This window comes from Dermacentor albipictus, chromosome 1 (assembly GCF_038994185.2).
Source record: "Dermacentor albipictus isolate Rhodes 1998 colony chromosome 1, USDA_Dalb.pri_finalv2, whole genome shotgun sequence".
Lineage (NCBI taxonomy): Eukaryota > Metazoa > Arthropoda > Arachnida > Ixodida > Ixodidae > Dermacentor > Dermacentor albipictus.
The window spans coordinates 155,264,600-155,289,422 of record NC_091821.1 but is presented as its reverse complement, the minus strand read 5'-3'; the positions used below and the strand labels follow the sequence as shown (position 1 = coordinate 155,289,422).

Below are 24,823 nucleotides of genomic sequence, written 5' to 3'. Positions count from 1 at the left end.
GTTTTTTCAGCCCTGAAGAAACTCGTTAACTGGAACATTTTCCCGATTTTATTTCACTTTGCTGCCAAAGCAGTTTTGGATGGAAATATCACAAACATGGTCAACAGCCCAGAATACCTGTAACCCTAGAATTTACATTAAACTGAGCATAATAAGATACGTTGGCTTTTGTGTTTGTGCTATCATTTGAGACTTTTCTTGTGGTTCTTCCAAGCACCATTATATTTGAAAAGTAGCACTGCTAGCCTCGACGACAGGGGTTCGATCCCCGGCTGCGGCGGCCACATTTCGTTGGGGGCGGAATGCCATAACCCCAGGTGTTCAAAGTTAATCCGGAGTCTTCCACTGCACCGTGCCTTTGAATCATATCATAGTTTTGAAAAGTAAAGCCCCGGAAATTATTAGTATTACATGTATATTTGAGATGTTCGCTGAATCATAATGGCAAAATTTTCATATCCCCCCCCCCCCCTCCCCAGCCATCCCCCTGTCTTGCTACGCCTATGATCACCGGAAAACTACTTGGTCGAGTTCCAGCGGCGTGCTCGTCAGCCTGAGTCGTCAAGAATGCTTTTTTTTTTTTCCTTCTTCTTCTCGCGGTGCCGCAGCAATGACGAAGAGAGCAATAGTGGCTCTCCTGCAGCTGGGCAACTTAAATGAGAAAGATGATGGCCCAAATTTCACTTTGCCGACGTTCAACGATGATCGCTTCACTGTTTTTAATGAATACCATCACAGCCCAAACTCTCTCTGCCTATCTATCCGTCATTGACATGAGACGTGTGCATGCTTGCCGCCCATGCTTGCTAAGCTCTGCTTCGGTCTCGTTCAGCCAAGAGAGCGGGAAATAGAGGGAGAGATTGACTGTCCGTATACTTAGCATAGGTTGGCAGTGCAGGAGAATACTCACTCACCATAATTTTTCCAGGCCCCGCACTCACTCGCACTCACCTCCACTCACACTCACCTCCACGCACATCACTCGCACTTACTCACTGGCACTCACTCACACTTGCACTCACCTCCGCTCATACTCACTCGCACTCGTACTCACCTGCTCACACTTACTGGCACTCACTCACACTCAATGGCACTCACTCACCTCCCCTCACACTTACTGGCACTCACTCTCACTCATCCCCACTCTCTCGCACTCACGCCTTTGAAATGAATGTGAGTGAGTGCACTCATGGGTAAGTGTGCCGACCTATGGCTGTAACAGCAAAAAATAAATAGTAAAATCAGTCATTGCTTTGTCTCATCCCAAGATGAGGACAAAGTACAGGCATTGTCTTGTCGTTATTATTGAGATTAGTTTTTTGTTTTGACACTTATGTGAGAATTCAGCTCAACAGAGTTCGTATTAACGAGAGTTCATTGTATGTTGAGAGTTGCTCAACTGCTAATCACAGTGATACACAAATCAAAGCTTGGAATACTGGGATGTTAAAGAAATCTATCACAAGTTACCTGAAGCCAACGTCGAATGGTGAAAGGAAATGTTGCTGGCATTGAAAAGTGTGCGTGCGTGCGTGCGTGTGTGTTTGTGTGTGTGTGCATGTGTGTGGTGAGGGGGGGGGGGAGTTTTCACAGTGTGCAGCTTTGCAGTAATTTGGCACATATAATCATGGACATTGTGTTCAATGCATTGCAATTGTTGCACCATGTTTTGGGCCTCTTTCAATTCACTGATATGCTATACTGCACTGTGACAGCACATCAGAGGCACCAGACGTAGTCTACAATATAAGATTAACGACCCACAAACAAATCATGCATTGTTTTAAAAAACTTGCAAGATGGTTCTTTCTGCATTTCCTACCATGAGATGCTTATCCTAATTAAATTATTACAGTGGTTCTACTTATGGAGATCGATTTATGAAAATTGCTCAATATCATTTACTGATTTGAATCACTATGGCTGTTTTGCCCAGGCATCTGCCAGCATTTGTCCAAGCCATCTGTGAAGGTGTCCTGGACAAGGACGTTCATGTTCGGAACGCTGCTCTCTTTGCATTAGGCCAGTTTGCTGACTTTCTGCAGGTAAGCCAGACATACTTGTGCCTGGTAGGTAATGTTGAGGCAAGATTTGATCCTGTGCATGAGTCTTGTCAAAATCATAATTCAATTTTCTCCTCTGCTAGTGTCACATGACAACTTTAAGTAGAATTCTTCCCAAAGGCAGAGCAGGCTTGTGTGCATTTCTGTGCTCAAAAAGATGGTCTTTGAGAGTGTATTTATTTTATATTTATTGCTGAAATGTTGATCTGTTCACTCTCAAGCATTATGTTCTAATTAAGTGCATGTATGTCACTGTCATACCAAAGTAGAATGAAGAGTACGGAATAAGCCACTGCTTTGCAGTGTGCTTCACATCAGCTTGTTCGCACTCATTTCTCAATTTAAAAACAGCACAAGGAAACAGGACAAGAAAGTGACACACGCAAAAACACTTAATTGACTACTTAACAATTGTAGGTTTATTTTGCGACACGCAAAATATACACTGCGGAGACAGTGTGAGGCTAACAAGAATGAGAACAAAGACAAGGCCAGGCCACCACGAAAAGAGCCGGGGGGATTCAGATCAGACGAGCCATGATGGCTGCTCAAACTGCCCTTCGTTGGAAGGGAAAGAAAAGAAATGATATGTTAGGCCTGCCACACCATTCGAAAGCTGGACGGTTGAAAGGGCTGAAGTTACCGACCTACTGGGAATTTAAGTAAGGTGTGCCCAAGGGCTACTAAGGAGGGAGGACAATGAGCAGGGCTAACATTTAAAAGGAGTAAAAATGCAATGTCAATGAGCGGCCAAGATATAAGAAGGAAAAGAAATGAGAGAAATGTTAAATAGAAAAAGTAAAAGAATGTGAAGGCTACCGAATCAAATTTAGGCTTTATTTTTCGGAGGAATGTAGCAATCATGAGGCCATGCATGATAGATAAACAATGAAAGAGGTACAGATACATGTAAGTGGGCTATAACTAATCTGTTTTAGATTCCTTAAGAGCAGGTAAGGAATACTCGGGATGTCTTAAATTCCGCTCAGTGTTCCGACACATCGCGGCCGGTATGTTCTTTCGTTATGGGCCCTTCCCCTCCGGCCCCTACATTGCTGACTGTCAATGCTACACATATGCTGTTAGTTTCAAAAGTATGGGGTCATTCCATGCAAAACGTCCCAGACCCCAAAAGTGACCATCATTGATTTTCGTGAAAAAATTTGGACTAGGTGGTTTTCGTGTGAATAAGGTTTCGCCAAAGGGTTTTCATCGAAAAAAAAATTTTAATCATGTGAGCGCTCTTTGAATTTTCCGGGAAGAAGCAAAAGGTGGTTGGAGGTAAATTTTTTTTATTCAAGTCTGAAAGTAGGTGCAATAACAAAATTTATTTTAGAGCATTATACTGGCATCCTTCTTTCAGTTACATTATAATTGAATGCATTTTAGAATTTTCCGTATTTATTTGGCTTAGTAAAAGAAGCAAAAAAAAAGTTGCGTTTTGAGAAATGTTTTGCATAAACTGTGTTAACTTTTCAGCTACAATAATTTGTCTACCGTTTCACCAATTGCTGTAGTGTATGCTAAAAATAATTCGAAATTATTAAGAAATAAATTTTTTGAGAAAAATACCTCCAAAGTTGGCAAAAAATGACTTTCTTGCGAGATTCAGGCCAAATTTAAGCATTAAGGCCCTCTAGATAAAATTATGTCAGATAGCTCAACATACGCACCGACCTCTTAGCTTCTGATAGAGAATTTTTTATTTGGGTAAATTTTGTTGGAAGCAAAAAAAAATTTTTTTGAAGTTGGCAACCCATGTCACCAGTATGCACTGCCGAGCTCAGTCTTCACTGCACAATGAGTATGTGGCGCCAGAGAGCTTTTGGGCTTACATATGCACATTTAAATCCTTCAGAGGGGCCTATTTAAAAAAAAAAAAATGCCATAATTTTCCTAGGGTGACCATAAAGTGAGAAAAAAGTATTTTGCGTTGGTATATATGTTTTGTTTATTCATGAATAGCAACAATAAAAAAAAGGAAATGAACTTTTAAAAATAAAAAATTTGTTGCATTGTTATATACATAGTTCAAGGCTTAGAAAATGCTCACACAAGAATATTTTGCAAGTCTCAAATGTTTCTGCTCTTACCCTAATATTTACGTCCATAGCGTAATCAAACTGCGTAAGTGAGTGCACTCAAGAAAACTGTGTGGTTGTGTGCTCATCAAAAAAGCAAAACATGGGACAAACTTCTGCTAATCTTCATCTTATGACCAACCAGAGGCAGTTAGTTTTCGCGAGTCTCCAAAGAAAAAGGAAATGCATGCACGGTGGCATCCTTCGTTCGCGTATCCCTGTGAGCAATAAACGAGCAAGTAACAGGCGATTGAGCGATTAGTAACGAGATAGACATCAGTTTTACAAGCACAAGAAGCCAAAACCACCCATGGAACAAAACCCAAACTAACCGCCACCTGCCCGCACGCGCGCCTATTCACAAGCAGTAGTATATAGACACGCCGGGGCAAACAAACCATGCAACGGAAAACGAGAGAGGGAGGGGCAAGAAAAAAGATTCCCTCTATTCCCGCATAGTGGCAGCGCATGCCAGGAAACAAAAAGAAAATTGGCGCGATTTTTAAACGTACAGACGGCGCCGTAAATATATAGCATCGACCATTTTGGACTTGTTCGCAGCGCCGTATATTTACGTCATTGACCCTGAAAGGGTTAAGGCAGATCTTGTTTTATTACCTCGAGCTCTGCGCTTTGAAATGTGTGTACTGCGACTGTATCATGCTCCAGACAGTCAGAAACGACAGCAAAACACAGCGCAAAGACCTCTCTACAGACAACTTCGGGATGTATTGTGGCTTGTGTGTTAACCCAGTGATATGATTGTGGTGCATCCTGAAGTATAAAACTGTAATTTTTCACGAAATCCAACACCATGATGACCTCGTGTTGGCTTAGGTTAAACTTCAGTTCTTGAAAGTAGCGAGCTTGCTGCTTACTGATGAAATGGTGAATCGTAAGTTGGTTGAACATGACTGTGAACTTCTCGGAAAATTGTTCTGGCATCAAAACAATAGTTTCGAGTCTACAGCAGACTCCGCTTATCCATTGCTGGACATGTATGTTGTCTCTGCTCTCTACAACATGGGCAAGACTGTTGAAGCAGATCCTTAGCGTGCTTTGCTATGTCACTGGCAGATAAGCACGCCCATCTCTGTTTCTGTCTCCTCAAAGCGGACACAAAGTGTCTACCAACCGGGAATACCGGGAATTCTCAGGAAATTTGAATAGTCTGGAAATACCCAGTCTGACAGGGAAAACTCAGGGAATTTGGGCTTTTATCAGGGAAAATTAGCTGTAACTTCACTGAAAGGGAACGAAAGTCGTGTTAATGCTGGCTCCAGTAACATAGGAATTGCAACGAATCGTCATTGACGCCGTGTCATCGGCATGGTGTCGATGACGAGTCAACGAGTAGTTAACGACCGATTTTCCACACGCCCAATTTTTCTAACATGCCCGATAATTCGCACGGCTTTGCGGACCACCACGTACTCCATATAGTCAATGTATATTGCCCTGACTACAGGTCTGAAATGGCATTAATCGGTCACCACCGCCGCCATTTTAATTATCTCATTGCCTCAAACCGGCATTCCGCACGCAGATCCGCTGGCAGCCGTAGCCACCACCGCAGCAACATTAGGCCTAGCTGCTTCTACGTTCGCTATTAAGCTTCTTGCTGTGAGGTGCTGTCTTTTTAATTGAAAGAATTCGCCGCTGTCAGCAATGGCACCTACTTCGCCTTTATAATCCTTGCGATTGGCTTCAAAGCTCGCAGAGCACAGCGTGTTGCGTAATGCCAGTCTTCGAAAGTTAGCTTTGCCTGAGTACAGCAGTGTTACGCGGTGAAGGATAACAAGCGTGGGAAGGGGCAGTTGTCACGGGACGCAGTATGTATTCCTTAATTATACACGCGTGCACCCCCGTCTCCTGTCACAGTACGAGCACCGATATACCTAATAAGTGTACTGGCAGGTCTTAGGAGCTTTTTCGGACGTGCCTGTGGCAATTTTAGCCTTTAAGGGCAGTTAAAGACATGCATTCATTTTTTTCGGATGTTTTTGCGGCCCTTGGGAGTCTGAAAAATCGAACGTTGACTGTACAACCCACCAAGAGGATGCTTCAAATGATCCATGGGGTGAACGCATGGCAGAAGGAAGATGAGAACAGAAAGGATCGACGCACTGACGAATTAATGGGAAAGGAAGCGTGCCGCCACCTCTTTGAAGGAGCTTGAGCTCAAAAAAACAAAGTGTTGACTGACGCCGAGATGCAGGTGTCCCTCATTCAAACCAAAATAAACTCTTTAAAGCAGTGAAACCCAACATTGAGATGTGTACGGGCTGAGAGTATGTCAGGACAGTTGAGGTTGACTTTCCAGCTGCTGAGAGAGAATTTTAGTTGTGACAAAGTTCTGGCCTCATACCGATGAGCTTGCGATCAGTTGATAGAAATAGCTCATATTCAAAAATGTTTACTTATGTATCGATCTCCTTTTCATTCGTATTTGAAAATTTTCGACTCAATTTGGAATAGGTTTTACCATTTTTTTCGCTGTGCCCTCTGTTTTCTTATTAACTAAAGTAGATATTACTCCTTACTATTCAAACTGGATTAAGTCATTTTTTTTTTCAACCTGCTTACTATAGAGTGACAGCATCAAGCAACATGGTGTCAGCCTGTCTTGATTTAATATAAAACAAGGTTTTGGCTCACGCAGGGAATTTTGCAAAGGTGCTCAGGGAAAAACCTGGAAAACTCTGGGAATTTGGAAATATCAACTTGGTAGACACCCTGGGACATGGCTACGTTATTGCCACAAACTTGCCGATTTTAACGATATTATTCATTACTAATACTGTTTCAATACGCGTAATGTACTCACAAGAAAAAATAATCACGTTCATCACGTTCGGCTTGCTCCGCCGGCCGCTTTTTTTTTTTCTTTTTTTTTATGTCTTGCACTGTCAGCAGCAGCGGCCTGCTTGTCAACCCGCAGCAAATGCGGGATGAAAAAAAGATTCTTTTCATGGGAAATTTAACCCGCGTAATGATCACACCCCTAAAGTGTGATCATTATGCGAGTAAATATGGTATTTATCTGCTCAATGCTCTTATGCCCCACATATCTTAACATGAAGCATGCAAAAACTAACTAAATACGTCAGACATACTTCCATGATAAGATTGCATGATCTGTCTAATGTACCTGTAAAAAAAGTCAAGGGAGATGTTGGACGTACCTTTAGCAACAGCTAATGTAAGAACAGCTGTGTGCCATGCATTGCGTGCAGGTTAAAGAACCCCAGGCGGTCAAAATTAGTCCCATGACCCCCACTATACCATGCCTCATAATGAGGTAATGGTTTTGATGCACAAAACACCAGTTGTGTTTTGTTTTTCCTTTTTTTTTCCAGTTTGCTACTGCTTGTGTGCTGTCTAGAGAAAATGATCGTTAATAATGTGTGTACCGTATTTACTTAATTTTAATGCACCCTTGATTGTAATGCGCACCCATTTTCCATGACAAAAAGAAGGGGGGGGAAAGTGCCCTTGATTGTAATGCCCTCCTGTTTGCCATGACCTAAGAAAAGTTCTTTACAGTACCGCGCACCTCATTCTTTCATACAGAAGTACAACTTTCTCTCATTGGAAAAAAAGATTTACTCCCAATGCACTAAAGTTGAAGCATCGATTGCGATATTAAATTAGTAGACAGCTATACGAAAAGTAAGGATAGTAGTTTTATCGGCCGTATAAACTTTTAAACATTCACTTACTAACTAAATTAACAAGCATGGTGTCACACACGCACGAGCAAACATAAACACGTCTCACTCAGTGACTGCGGAAACTGTTTATCAAAATGCTGTAATGAGGAAGTGCGGTAGCAGGAGCGAGCAAATTGACCTTTGTGCGGCCTCTCGCTTCAACACGAACTAAACGACGAGAACACAATGTGGTGCACCTAGATGCATAGACTCTGTCTCCATCGCAGATCGCTTTCATGATGGGGGCCTGCACGGCGGCGTTGTATGCAGCAGTCGCCGGTGTAGAACACCTCTCCTGTTTCCGCCAGTCCCGCACACAAATTTCGGAAACTTCGAATGCCCGTGATGCGGCCCCATTTCCATCCATCCCCGCACACGGGATCGCTTTCCCTTTAATTGCAGCATCGTGATGAACTCGGCATGACCTTGCAGTCGGCACTTCCTTGCTGATAGAGCAAACGCAGAAAACGGGATTACCGCGAAGCAGTTTTGCCAGATCAGGGAAGGCGGCATAGCCCAAAACTAGAAAAATTGTTGCCCAAATGTAGCCAAACATGAAAAAGAGCAAAAAGATTTTGTGGCCAAATATAGCCATTTTATTCTGCAGTACTATTTGTATACAGTGAAACCTCGTTATAACGAACAGTTAAAAAATACGAAATTAGTTCGCTATATCCATAATTCGTAATATAAAATTTCATAAAATATACATGCAAGAGGAGCAAAATTCAATCAGAGAAGGCACAGCAACTCGAACGATGCTTACTTGGGTCACGTTCATTTATTTACGCACAAAGAACTGCGTTATCGCGGCCTGCTTCTTGGTGTTGATCGCATTCCGTATCAAGCCCTGTTCCACAGTTTGCAAACAATCAACATGGGCAAACCCACTGCCCTCAATAGCACTGCAGTGGCGGTGCAGTAAATCCAACGCATCACGTGCTTCTTGTGAAGTCGGAATGTTCTCATCGTCTACAGGGTCTACAATCTCGAGCTTGGTCTTTAACGTCAGTGCCACTTTTTTTTACATTCATCGCCATCACAGCACTACGCACACCCGCGCACCGCACTCGACACGACCACCGAAAGAGCCTCCACACAACGCTACGATGGCCACGCCACTGCTAACACTAAAACGCAAAAGCAACATTCGATCACGCCGCTGCTGAAGCGGCGCTGTCAGCGGTTGTGAGATGCGGACGATTTCTTTGGCTGTCAACTCTCGATGACGACGTGGCATCTGTGGCGCTGTCAGCGCCTGCGAGGTAGTCCTGAACGTTTCCTGCGCCGCACAAAACACTTGTAGTGCAACGAAACCTGCCGCCTGCTATTAAAGTGAGGTAGGGCTTGGCGTCGCGAAGTTCGTTATATCCGTTTTATGCCAAGCCGCGTTCGCTATAGGAAGTTAAAAATACATGTGTTTGATAAAAATATTTCGGAAGAGTTCGATATATTCAATAATTCGTTATATGCGTGTTCGTTATATCGAGGTTTGACTGTATATATTTTCGCATTCGACTACAGCAATCCATTTTTGCATAACCCATCTTCCCATTTTTCTTCCCATTTTTGCTAACCCATCAAAATGTCCGTGACACCATAACAGTCGACCCTTGACATCAACAGGGGCATCCTGCTTGCACACCGAACACTTTTTGGTTGGCCCCGGAAACTCAAGTTTCGGTGAATCACTGCAGAGGGTGAACCTATCGAAATGAATCTAAAATCTAACCACGAACAAAAAAACTTGAAGGACACTTCACCTTTAGGAGTGGAACGCGATAGCATGCAAAGATCCCTGGCTGCTTCTTTCACTTCCCGGCAACTGCAGCTTATGTAACTGTAATGTTTACCTGCAAATGCTGGTGGTTAATGCTATGCACAAAAGCTCTCTCTCTCTCTCTCTCTCTCTCTCTTCTTCTCCTTTTTTTTTTTCGATTCTTTGCACAGCGGGCGCTGCCACTGCCGCGGATGAGTACACCAACCAGATGGTGTTGCAAGGAATCAAGCGCACCGTTCCCACTAATGGCAAATTTGGCAAATTGCGCCGCTGCACACCGGGGTGCCCCAATGCACCACTTTATTCAATCATCGTCGCCCCGAGGCAGCCCAGTGCATGCCGGTGCAATTTGCCAAATTCGCCATAACACAGACCTCAAATGGCAGCTAGAAAAGGGGTTTGTGTTTGAGTTTCCGCGCAACAGAAATATGTTTTCTCAAATATTCAAATCAGAATCCAACACTATCATGTCTGTAGGTTGCGTGTAAGTCGAACGTTGCGAATTTTCTGATGCATTTTACTTTGAGACATTCAATTAGTTCAGTAACACCTATGCGCCAGGCGAAAGGCCTGTTTGGTTCTGGATCACTTTTCTCATATGCATAGCAATGCTGGCACAGGACGCTGATACAGGATTTTCTAAAACACTTGTCATATTATAATTCGTCTCACAGGTAAAGGTAAATGGCAGTAAAGCTTATCGTGAAAAACTTGGAGCAAGTCAAAAGCGGTACCTGGTGTTATACTTCACCCAGAAATTATGGTCATGAACACATTGGAGCGTGTAATCTATCCGTGCTTCCCTCCTTTCATTCTGGCGCCATGATTGCCCGACCCTATTTTATTTCTCTCCCTTCCTGAGCATAGCCAGGTTATTACAGTGTACTGTGAAACACCCTCTACTCCCTGGCTCATTCCGATGCCCATCGATCAGGTGTCTGACAGCTGAAACTGATAAGACAGAGATGAGACGATGTTGCTGGCGCAGATGTTAGCACGGTTAAACGCGATGTAACATTACGTGCATCAAAGATCAAAGCCATCAGCTCGGACAATGATGCACTGAGGAGAGTGGGGGAATTGCACGCACGCACACACGCACAGCCACACCACCAGCTCGGCAATCTAAAACATGGCCTTCGAGATTTGTTGCTACTCGATGAGAGCCACCTCTGAAGCGTTGGTTAGGGTGCCACGTATAGCCCAAACAAAGCCAAGTCGCAGATTTTCAGTAGCCCAAATATAGCCACATAGCCAACTCGCCCAAGTTGACACCAAAAATACTTTCATGTAGCGCAATTTGGCTATTGGCGGCGAGGAGTTACGGAGTCGCCATCTATCGGAAGCACCTCGCTGGCGTAGTATGAGGGATCACGCGGCACGCTCCTCATAGGTTTCGCTGTCAGCACTCACTGAAAACACCACGCGCGAGCTCTCCCGTACATTTCTGTAAGTACTTTCGAAACGAGGGACGTTTCTTACTGTCTAAATAATAATCTTGGACAAACTAAAAGGACAGAATCGTTGACAGACGCTATCTTTTTACTGAATACGTACAGTGAACGCCACTGCGCGCGGTCGCCGCGATGGAGTCTCCCGAACCGGCTTCTTGCGTGAAAGGTAGGTAACCGCTGAGAGCATAATAGAATAAAGCCTCAATGCAGCGATCGCATAGATTCGCAGCGACCGACTGCGCATCTGCAGGCTTGTCCGCGCACTGTTTCGCTTTCGCTGCGTGCGCGTTTTCGCACCGTGCCATGAGCTTTAGGCTGCAGAGTATGAGCATATGACAGTATACAAGCAACCATTGTTGCGTGGGTGCTATCAGAGCTGGTCAAAAATGATTTCATTGTAGAGACTTCGACGTCTACAGGAACTGTGATGTGCCTTCACGACGATTCAATCTTTTTTTTTCTTCTTCTAAATCCTTGGACGTTTCAATATTATTTCTCAAGTTGCGTCGCACTGTATGTTTATCGGTGTTTTCAGCGTGTGATTTCTTGCTGCTTCTTTTTTGTAATCCAATGCATTAATTCATAACACAAACATGACCATATGCCATGCTTTTTTTTTAATGTGCTTCTTACCGCTCCCTTTCCACTCCAGTGAACTTGCCAATATCTATAGCATGGACAAGTTCATAGACCGAACCGTCATGACATTAGTCGGGCAGCGGACTCGGGCGACCGTCTCAGTGCGCGTTTTCCGAATATCGCAGACCCAGTGCCGTAGCAGAATATTCCTCGCGTCTGTGCTTGCTGCATACCCAAGTTGTAGCCGATGACTGTTTGCTGGTTTTATGTTTCGCGAGCCAAGCTTCAGGCAACATCTTGTCCTGCGGCTACGTGTGAATAAGGCTGACACGGAGCTCCGTTCCGTACATCCAGCACTGTGGTACCGAGCAGTAGCCTACCATGTTGTGCGCCTTCAAAGGCATCCACTACCTATTGTAGTGCTTTGAAGCATTGTAAAGGAGACACTCGAAGCGGGAAAATCTCGCCACTAAATGGGGACTGCAGCGTACGAGGGAATTTAAGCTCTCGTTTTCAGCTCGCGTCGGCGCTCCTGAAGCAGCCGACGCAGCCGCTATGCCCACGTGATCCCTAATAGCACGTCACGCCGACGGTGGCGCCAGCTTTTCCAGTGGTGGAGCTCGAGGCCAATATATAGCCAAACCTGGGAACACTGCCGGGAAAACGGACGGTGAACTAACCTAAGCCAAAGGAGGCATTGCCTGAGCACACATACTACAGCACATGGAGGAAGCTACAGCAGCTAGGCTCAAAGCGCGTACGAGGTGGCCATTTTGAAATGCTAATGGCAATATGGTAACACGGATTTAGAGTCATACCCGATTCTAACACGCACGCAATTTTCAGACCCATTTTATTAAAAAAAGTGCACGTTAGATTCAGTAAATATGGTATATATCCCCCAAAAGGTGTGCGTGACCAGGCCAAAACTTTTTATTTTAATGCATCGTATACTTTAGTAAATGCGTGGTAGGGATTTTTTTCATAAAAGTTGATACCAAGAAAACATGGAAACATTTGCTGATTTCTTTGTCAACCCCCATGTTTTTCTACCCTAATTTTTGCCAAAAACACATTGTGCATGCACACTTAACAATTTTCTTCTCTTTAAACTGGCTAATATAAAACTTGTTGGACAGTCAGTATCTTGCGTCTTGCTTTTAAGTATGCTTTCCTGCTTGGTTTGATGTTGATTTTATTTAGAGCAATAGCAAACCACTAAAAAGGTAATCGTACATAAATAATTACTTTACCAGTTAGACAGTGAAAATGCCTTAAGAAGTTAAATTGTTGGAACGTGGAGTGAAATTTAACTTCTTGTACTTCAACATGAATTGAGACACTGCAGATTTTTCTTTGCTCCAGTTCCATCAAAATGATTAGATTTTTTTTTTTTCCTCATTTAGCCAGACATGGGGAAGTATGCCAATCAGGTGATGCCCATCCTGCTAAACCACTTGGGTCAAACAGCAGAGGTGATGGCTCAGACGCAGAAAGACCCACCAAACCTCAGCAAGACCTTCTATGCACTGGAGACCTTCTGTGAAAACTTAGGTCTGGCTTTCTATGCCCTGTGTTATGACCTAATCTGCCTTTCAACTGCTAAGAGAGGAGAAACCTACCATGGTAACTTAGTGACTACAGTGTTGTGCTGCTGAGCGCGAGGTCCCAAGCTGCCTTGTACGTTTATCAGCCCTAAACACTTCTGATAGCGTGTTTCTGCATCACAAATTTCTGTGATTATCATGTAATCTGTTCTGTAGTTGTTGTGTAAAAGCGCCGGGGGTACATTCAAATTTAAAAGGTTGTATACTGTTGGTTAGTGATGCAAAACTATGAATACTATTGATTAGGGGTTTTCAAGTACTGAAATTTTCTAATTGAATACAAATATTTGGAAAAAAATGACTTCTGAATGTAGAATTGGATATAGAATAGTTTCTTATTTCTGAACGTGAAACAATGTTTTTGTTAAGTCCATTTAGTAAAAATGAGGTTTTATCACATTACAGTAAAACCTCCGTAGTAATTTGAAGTTCGCCAGACCACGTAAAATGTTGAATCAAGTATTGCCCAAAAAGAACAAAACACAGAAAAAGAAGGACAGAACTGCACGACACAAGCATGTCGCATTCAGTTTCAGTGTAGCAGGGCTATTCGAAGTAATCATTGATGTGCGATTGCTTGGTATGGTAGTTCACTGCACCAATGATCATGGGGCGAAATTCTTGGGCGATCACTTTCAAGGAGAATTTCACATTCATAAGAATTGGCGCTGGACACGTCAGAATATACACCCAACAGCAATCTTGGCATTATGCAAAGATAACAAGCTTGGTGCAGTGCCAGAAATGTTGGCTTTATACGTGGACACGTCCACCTCTGAGCTTCGCGAAAGTGATACTGTCTCCGAAAGTGATCGCCCAAGAGTACCGCTCATGATCTTTAGCTCGCTAATCATGCACTGCATCTCACAGTCACCAGCGCTACTCAACACAGCTGTGGACAATGTTCAGGGACTCACTAACCATCACAGAGCTAAAGGTTTGTCAGTACCTGGAGTTGCAACCACAGGCAAGAAACTGTAACCAATTAGAATTTCAGAAATCAGGCCAAAGCTGCACAACGCCTCTCCAAAGTGGCTATGAAGTATTCTTGGCATTCAGCAGCGTCAGTAAGTGCAAAATGCATGTTCTCAGCTAGTACCAGGCATCTCTCAAGTAACTTTTTTCACTTCAAGGACCCCCTGACAATTTGTTGTAAAATAAATGAAGTTCAAGTTGAACATGCTTGTGTATATCGACCAGAATGCTTGGCTGACGCATGATTAGGTTACACATCTTACTGTTCAGTTTGATTGGAAAGAAAGCTGTTACAAATTTGTATGACTGCAGTGCAGCAAACTTCATTGCATTTTGACTTTTCTGGATTATAACATAAACTAATTTTGTTGGTGTGGTGTAACATTGGTTGTTTTGAATATTTAATATAGTGATAGCCATATTTGTGATTTCAGCAGTGGAGACAAATCATTTAATTCATTCGCCAAAATATTGTTATAAAAATGCATGAACTGAGTGTTCTAGGTACTCTGTTATCCTAAAATTTTCTGTAATACATCTAGCTAGCAGTTAAAAACTATTGATGGCGCTATCGATAGCAAACGCTAGAGAACTATAGTAACACCCTCAATAATACCATTGATGGCATTTTTTACACTAAATGATTGATTCTATGAATAGTTAATTTGTGAATAGTTTTGCAGTAGTAATGTACATACTGCAAGAAAGCTTAGTAAGCATCCTGAAATAAATTGTGCTCAATGATTGCTTGGGCATCTCAGTTCCGAGCTTTTAGAAAATCAGTTTCCGCTTTTCTTTCTTCCTTCCTCTCTTTCTTTCGCAAACCTCATGGTTCGTAACATGTTTTCGTCCTCTGTTAATGTCAAAGTGGGAAAAAAGTGTGTGCGTGCATGCATGCGTGTGCGTGCGTGTGTGCGCGCGTGTGTGTGTGTGCACGTGCGTGTGTGTGTGTGTGTGTGTGTGTGTGTGTGTGTGTGTGTGTGTGTGTGTGCGTGTGTGTGATCACTACCATATGAAGCCAGCAGGCATTGAAGCCAAGAAAAGCATAGTGGTAAGTACCTCACATGTCTCCTTGCACACACAGACACACTCACTCTCTCTCTCTTTCGAAGTTGTAAAAATCAGAAAAGGTTTCAGGATAAGCGGAGTTTCCAGATAAGCAAATTCACAAAAATAATAAGCCCCTAGACTCCTCATTTAAGTGGGCCTTCGATGTTTGGATACTTGGAAGCTTGAACTCTTGCTTTTTGCTCGAAAAACCTTATTCGAATCCATCCACGACTGTCTCCTTGTTCTTAAACACCATCAACAGAGTGGACAAAGGAATACCAAATTTCTTGGCAATGTCGGACTTCTTTATTCCTTTCTCTACCTCTTTTATGAGGGTGCAACCTTACACTCTAACTTCAGCGATTTGCACTGCTTAGATGCTGCCATCCTGGTGCAATTCTTGCAGTATTCACTGAATCCACAGTCAAGCGTCACAACTTACATGGTGTAGTGCCCTGATCCACAAACTTAGACATGTAGAGCACGACGAATAAGCAAACTGACCCTCTCCCCACACATGTGAGCATGCTTGTTGCATAGGTAATTTGTGCCTACTCGTACTTATCACACTTCATCAGGGGTAGGAGCTAGAGAAATAAAATTTCATTGAATTTTGAGGAGCATAAAAAAAATTTTCTTCTTTTTTTTTTCAGGAAAATACAAAAGATTGAAGAAAATACTATTGCACACAGAGCTAGGAAAAATCCGACACATTTATTTCTCTAACACTGAAAAGAAGATAATTGTTATGTTACTTCATCACAAAAGTCCCAGCAGAGCTTCCGGGTTATGGCATTGATTTCACATTAAAGGGCCCCTCACCAGTATGGCCATTTTGAGCTGACAAGCGCAGAGCATACATTGTGCGATAACGATTGTGTCTGCAAAGTATTACACCTCTACGCGCCGCGGAAAGATCTGAAATTTTAAACCAAACACCGTTTTTCCTTCTCCTGGCGGCTGCCATGCTCCAAGCCGGAGGATGACGTACTCACGTCCCTACGCCTACATCCTCAAGTCCGCAGTGTGACATCACTCGTGGTGACACGTGACTTCGAGAATTATTCAAGGCACCATCTGTTATTTGTGTGATATATTGGTTAAATTGACGAATTGAAGTTTAGAGAAATAATAAAACACACAAACAGAATGTCTGCGTGTTTTTCGCTTTACTTCGGACCAAAGCAAGAGAGATGTACTTCCGCTTCGTCTGCTTGTTCCCACGGTCGTGTGGTCGCGTGCGCAGGTACCGAAGCTGTTCCATTGTCTACCGTGTTCCACCGCGTGATCACACTCTGCGATCCTCTTGTTCTGCCTCGGTATTCATGTAGCACTGAATACTATACCGTATACACTATACCGCTATACTATACCGCTAATCATGTTTCCTTGTGTACAGTGCACAAAATGGTGCGCTGCACAAACAATACAACAGCTAGCGTGTGACACCAAAAAAGAAAAGCGAGGAGCAAGAAAAAATGAAGGCGGGGCCTGTGATGTATGCGTCACGTGATCCTCGAGGTCCGGTATGGGAGAACGCGAGGAAGGAACTTCGCTTGCGTAGGCTAGACGGGGTGAGTGGAGAGAGCGCCTTGCTTGGCAGTGGAGCCCGCCTGCTGAAATCATGGGTTCGTGGCACTGAAATATTTCTGTCTCGGCTATTAATGAGCCCGTTTAAAAAATTTTTGCGGCAGAACGCTCCCTAGAAGACGCATAACAATTTCCAGCGTATAACCAAAATTTCCTATGGGGCCTGGTGAGGGGCCCTTTGAAGCATCAGTACGGACATTTGTATCAATCTGTGTCCAATTCAATTCTGCTTGACGCGTCAACACTTCACTGTGCAGCGGACGAAGCCTTCCGGAGATTGAGGTTCAGTGCATGTACACAAGTTTTTGCATGCGATTCTTTACTAGCCTGTTCCGTAGCTTGGCGTGCAATAAATGAGTGTGCATACCTTTTGTCACGAGACCACCCATTAAAACAAATGAGTTCAAATAAAACAAACCTTTGTTCAAAATCATGTATAACCTCTGTGCCGTATGCTAAACAGCTCCGCTGGTCAACCACCTTTACAGAGTGGAATGGCTTATGATTTTGTTATCAGGGGCTCAAAGGATGTGCTTTTTACAACTCTTTGAATGTTTAAGAATCTTCCGGAAATTTTGTGCAGATGGAGAGCTTGTGTCCTACTTGCCAGATGTCATGCGGCAAGTCCTCCTCTTCCTGACGGCACCATCATACCGAGCTAAGGAGCTGGCCATTAGTGCCATTGGCTCTGCTGGTAAGTATTGATTTGTGTGTAAACAACCAAAATGAGCAACATCAATTGTCATGCCCCCCACCCCTTCCACCTTTTTTTCTTCTTGAAGAAGGGGGGAGGGTTGCCTGCTATCCATCCTGCCACTCACTTGGCCTCTTCTATTGGGTTTTTTTTTTCTGTTCTTTTTCTTTTATGTGATTCGCTAATAAAGCTATATATCTGTACCTCTGTTTGTTGCTCTGCTTCAAGATGTCCATTTCATTCCCTCTCAAAGTCATATTTTCATTTTTGTCTTTGTAAAAGCATCAAAATAAACCTAGAAATTTTGAAATAGACAGATGAACAGAAACCTATCACCGCTGATTTTGTTTGGATGTTGCTAGCCCAATAGCAATACAGTAGGGTATAGGAATTTTTATTACAAATTGAGATGCATTATTAATGAAAAGTGTCTATTAAGCTGTCTCATTTTTTGTCTAATCGTGGTCATTTTTCTTTTCCCACGAATGCAGCCAATGCTACAAAAGAGGCAATGCTACCATACTTCCCTCAGATCATAGGTGACCTCAAGCAATATCTAACGGAGAACCAGTCTGAGCAGAATGCCACCCTTCGAACTCAAGCTGTCGGTGAGGCTGCAGCAGAGCTGCTAGTGCCACATTGCTTTATCATGGCAAATGAGCTTTTTAATCACATTTTCAGACACATTGGGCTGTTTGGCTAGGACTATTGGAGCTTCCAATTTTTTGCCAATGGCTCCAGAGTGTGTGCAACTCGGGTTACACCTGATCAATGCAGTTGATGATCCTGATTTACGCAGAAGCACGTGAGTAGCGTACACTGTTTGTGCCTCTTGAAAATTCTTAATGCAGTCGCTTTCTGGAGGACCTCAACTTGATAAATGTCACTTTTCGAAAGTACAACTTTCTTGCACTTACTTTTTTTTTACTACCACTGGTGCTTTGTCATATCACATTGAACAGAGCTTGTGTAACACTTGCCTTGCAGGTATGGAATGTTTGCATCTGTGTCTTCGGTGCTGAAAGCTGACATGACACAGTATTTGGAACCTATCCTGGATCACATGTTTACTTCCTTGCAGTCAACTGAAGGTGTTGTGGTATGTTAGATTTGTAGATTTCAAGAATGTACAAACGCTACAATTTTAATTTTTTTTTAATACTGATTCAAATTTCGCTTTCATTTTGGTCTTCAAATCATGTAATTATTTATAAAAATTTACGAGAACACTAATATTTCAAACACTTGTGAGCAATTTGTGTATACGGAAGCAAAGCTGTGAACATGAAACTGATGCAAATGGGCATTAACCTTTTGTGAAATCACAGCTACTGCTGATACCTTCAGTATTGTTCTATTACATGTATGAAAGCATGTGAACAGCATTTCAGTCGCTGGAGAACCTTCTGTGTTATCTTAAATGTATCCACACAGGAACTTAGAGCAAGCTTGACAGCAGGTCAATTTTCTACAGCTTGCAAACACAGATGCAGCATAGGTTTATTAGATAATGCTCCAAATTTACTAAATATATGGCCTTCACCCTTGGCGTCTTTGATGTCCATAATAGCTTTTTTTTTTTCCCCTCAATTTTACCTTAGCATTAGAGATGTGCAAATAATTATTTTTGAGGCCAACTCGAATATGAACTGAATAGTGCCAGAAGCAAATCGAATATTGAATAGTTGGATAGTTTTCAAACAATGAAGCGCCATAATCACAATTAATATAAAATGTTTTTCACATCCTAGTATTAAAGTTAAGTTTCTGTCATTACATAGTAAGTATTAAGCATTGTTTATTAAAAGCACAAATAGAGCATTAGGAGCAAACAAGTTGTTCCTTCGCATGCACAAGACTTTAGAAAGAAAATGCGAATGATCGCTGTACAGCCTGTAAAGTATAGCTAATTAAGTGATGTAGCCTGTAGACTTTAAGAAGTTGGCCCTTGAAAACTAAGGACAGCATCGAATGGGTCTGCTTCACAATCTTCAGTGATATGTGCTGAAAAACATGAGCCCTCTCAAAAGGTTGTACAGTGAAGGCTTTCCCTTTCTTTTTTTGTAAGTTTGGTACTGTGGTTGCAACGGCTACGACAAAAGGGTGGAGTCTGGCGAGCAGGAATTATTTATTGTTTTACAAACAGGTCCTGCTGAAAGTGTGGACAAATATGTCCATCTAGGGTGCAAAATCTAAAACAGCCAGAAAAGAGCCTCCAATGTGCTGTCATCTGTGAAAAATAGCTGGAAACAGCCGCTGCAGCCAGCAAATTGCCGGTCACTCTGACTTTGGCCTTGGCCGTCACATCCGGTGAACTGCCGGCTGTGGAAGTGAATGGATTAAACCCAGAAAGCTCGTACACCTTTCTACATCAAGGAAAATGAAAACATCTTGATCATTTTTCTTTCGTGCCATGAAAAGTATGTTCATACCGAAAGAAACTGTTATTTGAGTTAAAAATTAACTATTCCTCTAAGTAAATGTTTACTAATTATTTTGCTTAGCGATTCATAAATGAAACTTTGCTCCACCATGTCAAAAACGCTACTATGACTTTTGCATTAAGTTTCCCACGCTTAAATCAAGATTTTGAGGTATTGAACTCAGCAGGCTTCGTGATGTTAAGATAATAAAATCTGAAGTATGCTATAAAGGCTGCTATGTTTGTTACCTTTAAAAAATGACATGTTTGTTTCTCTCTCTCTCGCTCTCTCTCTCTCTCTCTCTCTCCATGCCGTAGACACAGCCTGGAGACGCTTGTGGCTCTAGCGTCCAACTCTTTGATGACCTTGAAGAGAGTGACGATGAGGCTGCTGAAATAGACACTGACAGTGCAGGAGATGCTTTTGATGATGACAGTGAAGACGATAATGAGCAAAGGTTGGTCCAACTAACAGATCTCTACTTTTAAACCTGCCAGCACTTTTGACTGTCTTTTGAGCTGAAAACAAATGAGGCATTCCAGTACAGTAAACCTGATTATTCGGATTTCATGGGACTGAAAAAAATGTCCACTAATAAACAAATGCTTACTATATCAATATGCTTTTATTTACTGAATAAGTCAGTAAATCCTGTTTCTATTTTGCACAGAAGCAGTGCGGAAGCTGCAATTCTCATCATCTCAGGCCTTATTAGCGCTCGCAGCGGCAAACACCTCGCAACTTCCTTCACAGCGTGGCTGCAGCGCACATCTTCGTCTGAGACGCACTTTTCATAACCACATGCACATCCTGATTATTTTTTCTCCAGTGAGCTGGTCACCAAGAGATCATCCGTTCATCGCGATATAGCCAGCGCTTTTTATTCTCAACAGCTTCCGCCGTATTTGCGACATTGCACTGAGTCAAAACAAGATGACTGTTCGCCGCAACCGCTGTGGACGAAACATTGGCCGCTATCACCGCGATCATGTACAGAGACCATGAAGTTGTGAAGGAACACAGCTAGCACACGCCCCTGGTCAAAAACAAAACTACTTTTGGCCGCAGCTGCTGCAGCTGAAACCACGGCCGCTATCGATGCGACCATGGATGGGGACTGTGCAGTTATAAGGCACACGGACAATTTGGTGTTATGCACAGCAGTAAATGCAAGAATAAAGGCTCTAAAGGCAAAAATAAGCACAAAGCATACTGGTGACTCTGTCTTTCATGTACGATTTCCGCTGATGACTGTGGCAATGCAGGCTTTACGGCTTCGTTTCAGTTGGATTCTAGTGTTTGTTTGGCTCTTTTGAGTTACACATTTGCAGCGCTTTGCATTCGCCGAGCTTCGAGAGTTGTCCGAATTAACAAGGGTTTAATTCCATTAAATAATACATACGCCTGTCAGGACCAGAGGACAAGTCCGAATTATCCAATTTTCCCAATTACAGAGAGTTGAAATAGCTAGGTTTTACTATAATGATATTTATGCATATAGGATGTCCCAGCTCACTTCAGCCAAAGTTGAGAAATATTTAGATTTGATGTTGCACGACGCAACCAAAAGAATGTTGTTGGCCATTCTATGAAACAAATCACAATATTTTGTATTTTGTTGCTTAATTAGTCAAGATTATTTAATGAATTCACAAGTCTTGGAGCATTCTAGGAATTGTCTGGTCATTTTTTTCTATATGTCGTAAAGGAAGCCTGTGAAATGTGAAAAAAAAGAAGCATGTGACTGCATGCTTGTGCACCGCAATCACAGTGCTCTTTAACGTGCCATGCATGGATGAAAAGCACTTATAAGCTATTGTACTCCAAATGAGAAAGTGGAAAGGTGGTTTTTAGATGTATTGTGCTCATTGCTGTCATAAACTACCGTGTCTGTTACTTTCAGCAGTGCACCTGAGACCAATCGCTGGAATGAATTTTCAATATCTGCTTCACTGCCTTGTCACATTCTCATCGGTAGCAATCTAGGTTAAAAGTGCTGTTCGTTCATACGTGGCATGATCAGAGCACTGCAGTTGTGGTACCCAAGTGCACAGTCACATGGTTTTTTTTTTTTTTTCGTACTAGCATTTCACAGGCTTTCTTTGTGATGTAGGAAAAATGATGAGGGACAAGGTAAGCAGTTAGATACTGCTAAATCGTACATTTCTTAGAATGCTCTGCAACTTTCTCATTAGATGTTTTCACCTAACTTCAAAGGAATCCTGTAACGATTTTGACAATCTTGTACAAACACACTGAGTCGTTAGGGTAGGCCCTTCTGATCATTAAGTGGCATATTTATGTGCTTTGTGTAAAGCGCATAGTTTATTTTAAGGTGTTCAAAATGTGCATCACTACCAATTGCAACGGCGGCGCTCCCCTGAGATTTCAGCCGCCCCATCATCATCTACATAGTGGGCGCACATGATGTCAGTCACGCACACTATCCGATTGGCTGCCCACATTGCATCGTCGATAATTTTTCCAGCTTTATGGTGAACAAAGTTTGTTCATAATAGTTGGAATATTGATTAATTTGCTTCTGTAAAAAAAAAGTAGTAGCAAAGAGAATGCCTAATGACAATTTATCACTACACTAGAGCACTTTCAGCACACAGCAAGTGTCGTCTGCTTGTGTTACAGTATTCTCCATGTTGATGCAAGCTGCGTGGTGTGTGTTGGTCTTGAGGTTTCTTTTTTGCGAGCACCATTAATTGCCCTTGTTGCTTTGTGGGCTGCAGATCTTGTGATTGGTGACATGTCAAGCTGGGACCTCGTGTCCCTCTACAAAGCAACAGGCAAGCAGAGTGGCTGCAGCACATCAGGCTGCCGGTATTTAATCAGCACCAGGATCTATGCATTTGGGGTCGTAACTTCACACCGGAGGATTACTACCACAATAGAGAGCTTTAGCGTGTCCTTTATTCCCGTAAACGCAAGCAGGCTGGGCGTTTTGCCAGATGGGCAGAGGTGCAATTGTGAGCGGACTGCAGGATGCAGCCACCTGGTGGCACAGAGCTCAACCAGACAAACAAAGAGCTAATATAGTAGTAACCAAGTGTATTCTACTTTGACCTGCCGTAGTTGCTTAGTGACTTTGGTGTTGCGTTACTTAAGCACGAGGTTGCGGGATCAAATTCTGGCCATGGCGGCCACGTTTCGATGGGGACGAAATGCAAAAACACCCGTGTACTTAGATTTAGGTGCACATTAAAGAACCCCAGCTGGTCGCAATTAATCCGGAATCCCCTCTACGGCGGGCCTCATAATCAGATCATGGTTTTGGCACGTAAAACCCAAAATTAAATTTATTTATTTTATTCTACTTTGCTGCTGGTGTTAATTTTCGGCAGCAGCGTAATTGTGGAAACATTGTCTTTCTGCATGTTTAGAATATTTTACACTAGGTTACAGCAATATTACCTCTGTGTTTGGCTGGTTGTGCTCCGCACCACCAGGTGACTGCACTGTGCAGGCCATTCATGTCTATGCCTTCCCCCATCCATCGAAACACCCAGCTCGCCTGCATTTACCGGAATACTGGACCCACTCGGCACTGCAACATAATGCTTGCAACGCAAGCTGCTTGGGTAGCCCTCGCTGAGGATCAACAGTCGGGCGGCTAGCAGAGAGGTTGAAGAGGCTTCGCGTGCTGGCTCCAAGACACCGGACGTAGACAACATGATATCAGATCATGATGCAGAGCCAGTCAAGGCGGCGCTTAGCCCCACTTGCTTGGAAAATGAGTTGAGAAGGGAAAACATGTCCAGGGAAGAGGGTAACTTGTAATCATCCGTAGCTCTATTAATATGACTCTTCACTTAATATGAACGCAAATGTTTTACTGTGCCTGTACCCTATGCGTCTACAAAATTAGTCCAAACCATTTCAGGAACCCTTTATAATAAACTTGCAAAATTAGGTAAGTTACCTTGATGAAGATCCAACTAAACAGAATGCAAAAATTGTGGTTTGTTCCATAGGAGGACCAACAATATGCTTTTAGTTATGTCCTCCTATACCAAATCCACATATTCTGAAACCTTAGGTAAAGTTAGCTGGAACACCCTGTATTTTCATGTTTCTGTCAATCTGCAGGTATGCCTGTACGTGTGTGCATGCATGCATCTGTCCATGCCTACGTGCAGATAAAGGACATGAAGCAAAAGCATGGCTCGTAAATTTTTATGTAATGGCTAGGGTTTAAGAAAAACATTGCGCTTATGCAGCTGCACTGTTGCAAATGCCTACCTGGAAGAGAAGGAAGACACGTGCGTGGCCCTGGCAGAGATGGCTGAGAACATTGGACCAGCTTTTGCACCATATCTGGAAAAGTGCTTCACTGAAGTATACCAGATGGCTGATTACCCAGCTCCGGATGTTCAGAAAGCAGCACTTTCCTGCCTTGGTCAGCTGACGGTGGTGCTGTTCAAGAGTTCCACTGAAGCTGGTGATGGCAACTCTGCAAGCATTTCTGGTGAGCTCATTATCAAAGGTTTCACAGATAGCATGGGAATTTACAGTTTTTCCTTACTTTGTATTTCTGCTTAAAAGGGAGCTGTCTACTGCTCGGAATATGTCTTTGGATTGTGGTTGGTATGCAAAGATTGTGTGTTACATTGATGGAAATGGGCATGCTTTTATTCCATAAGCAACAAATTGTATTTGGCTTTGGAAATAGTGCAAAAATGACATGTGGCATCACTTTATGGTGAAACAGTATAAACAAAATGGTGTACCATCACATGACCTCCATGTAGGGAGAGCTATATTGCTTTGATTCATTGATGCATTGCTTGAAGTTATATTTTATG

The 24,823-nt window shown here is 42.8% G+C and overlaps 1 protein-coding gene across 1 annotated transcript in view; it reads left to right on the top strand.

Annotated features, from left to right (window-relative positions):
• Positions 1–24,823, top strand: part of LOC139051003 (importin-4-like) — a 113,796-nt gene that overhangs the window by 54,368 nt on the left and 34,605 nt on the right. Inside the window, exons 14-21 of the mRNA XM_070527983.1 lie at positions 1,937–2,045; positions 13,077–13,224; positions 17,476–17,586; positions 18,078–18,194; positions 18,268–18,391; positions 18,574–18,685; positions 20,327–20,466; positions 24,239–24,486. Of these exons, the coding sequence (XP_070384084.1) occupies positions 1,937–2,045; positions 13,077–13,224; positions 17,476–17,586; positions 18,078–18,194; positions 18,268–18,391; positions 18,574–18,685; positions 20,327–20,466; positions 24,239–24,486 (1,109 nt within the window). The remainder of the gene's footprint in view (positions 1–1,936; positions 2,046–13,076; positions 13,225–17,475; positions 17,587–18,077; positions 18,195–18,267; positions 18,392–18,573; positions 18,686–20,326; positions 20,467–24,238; positions 24,487–24,823) is intronic.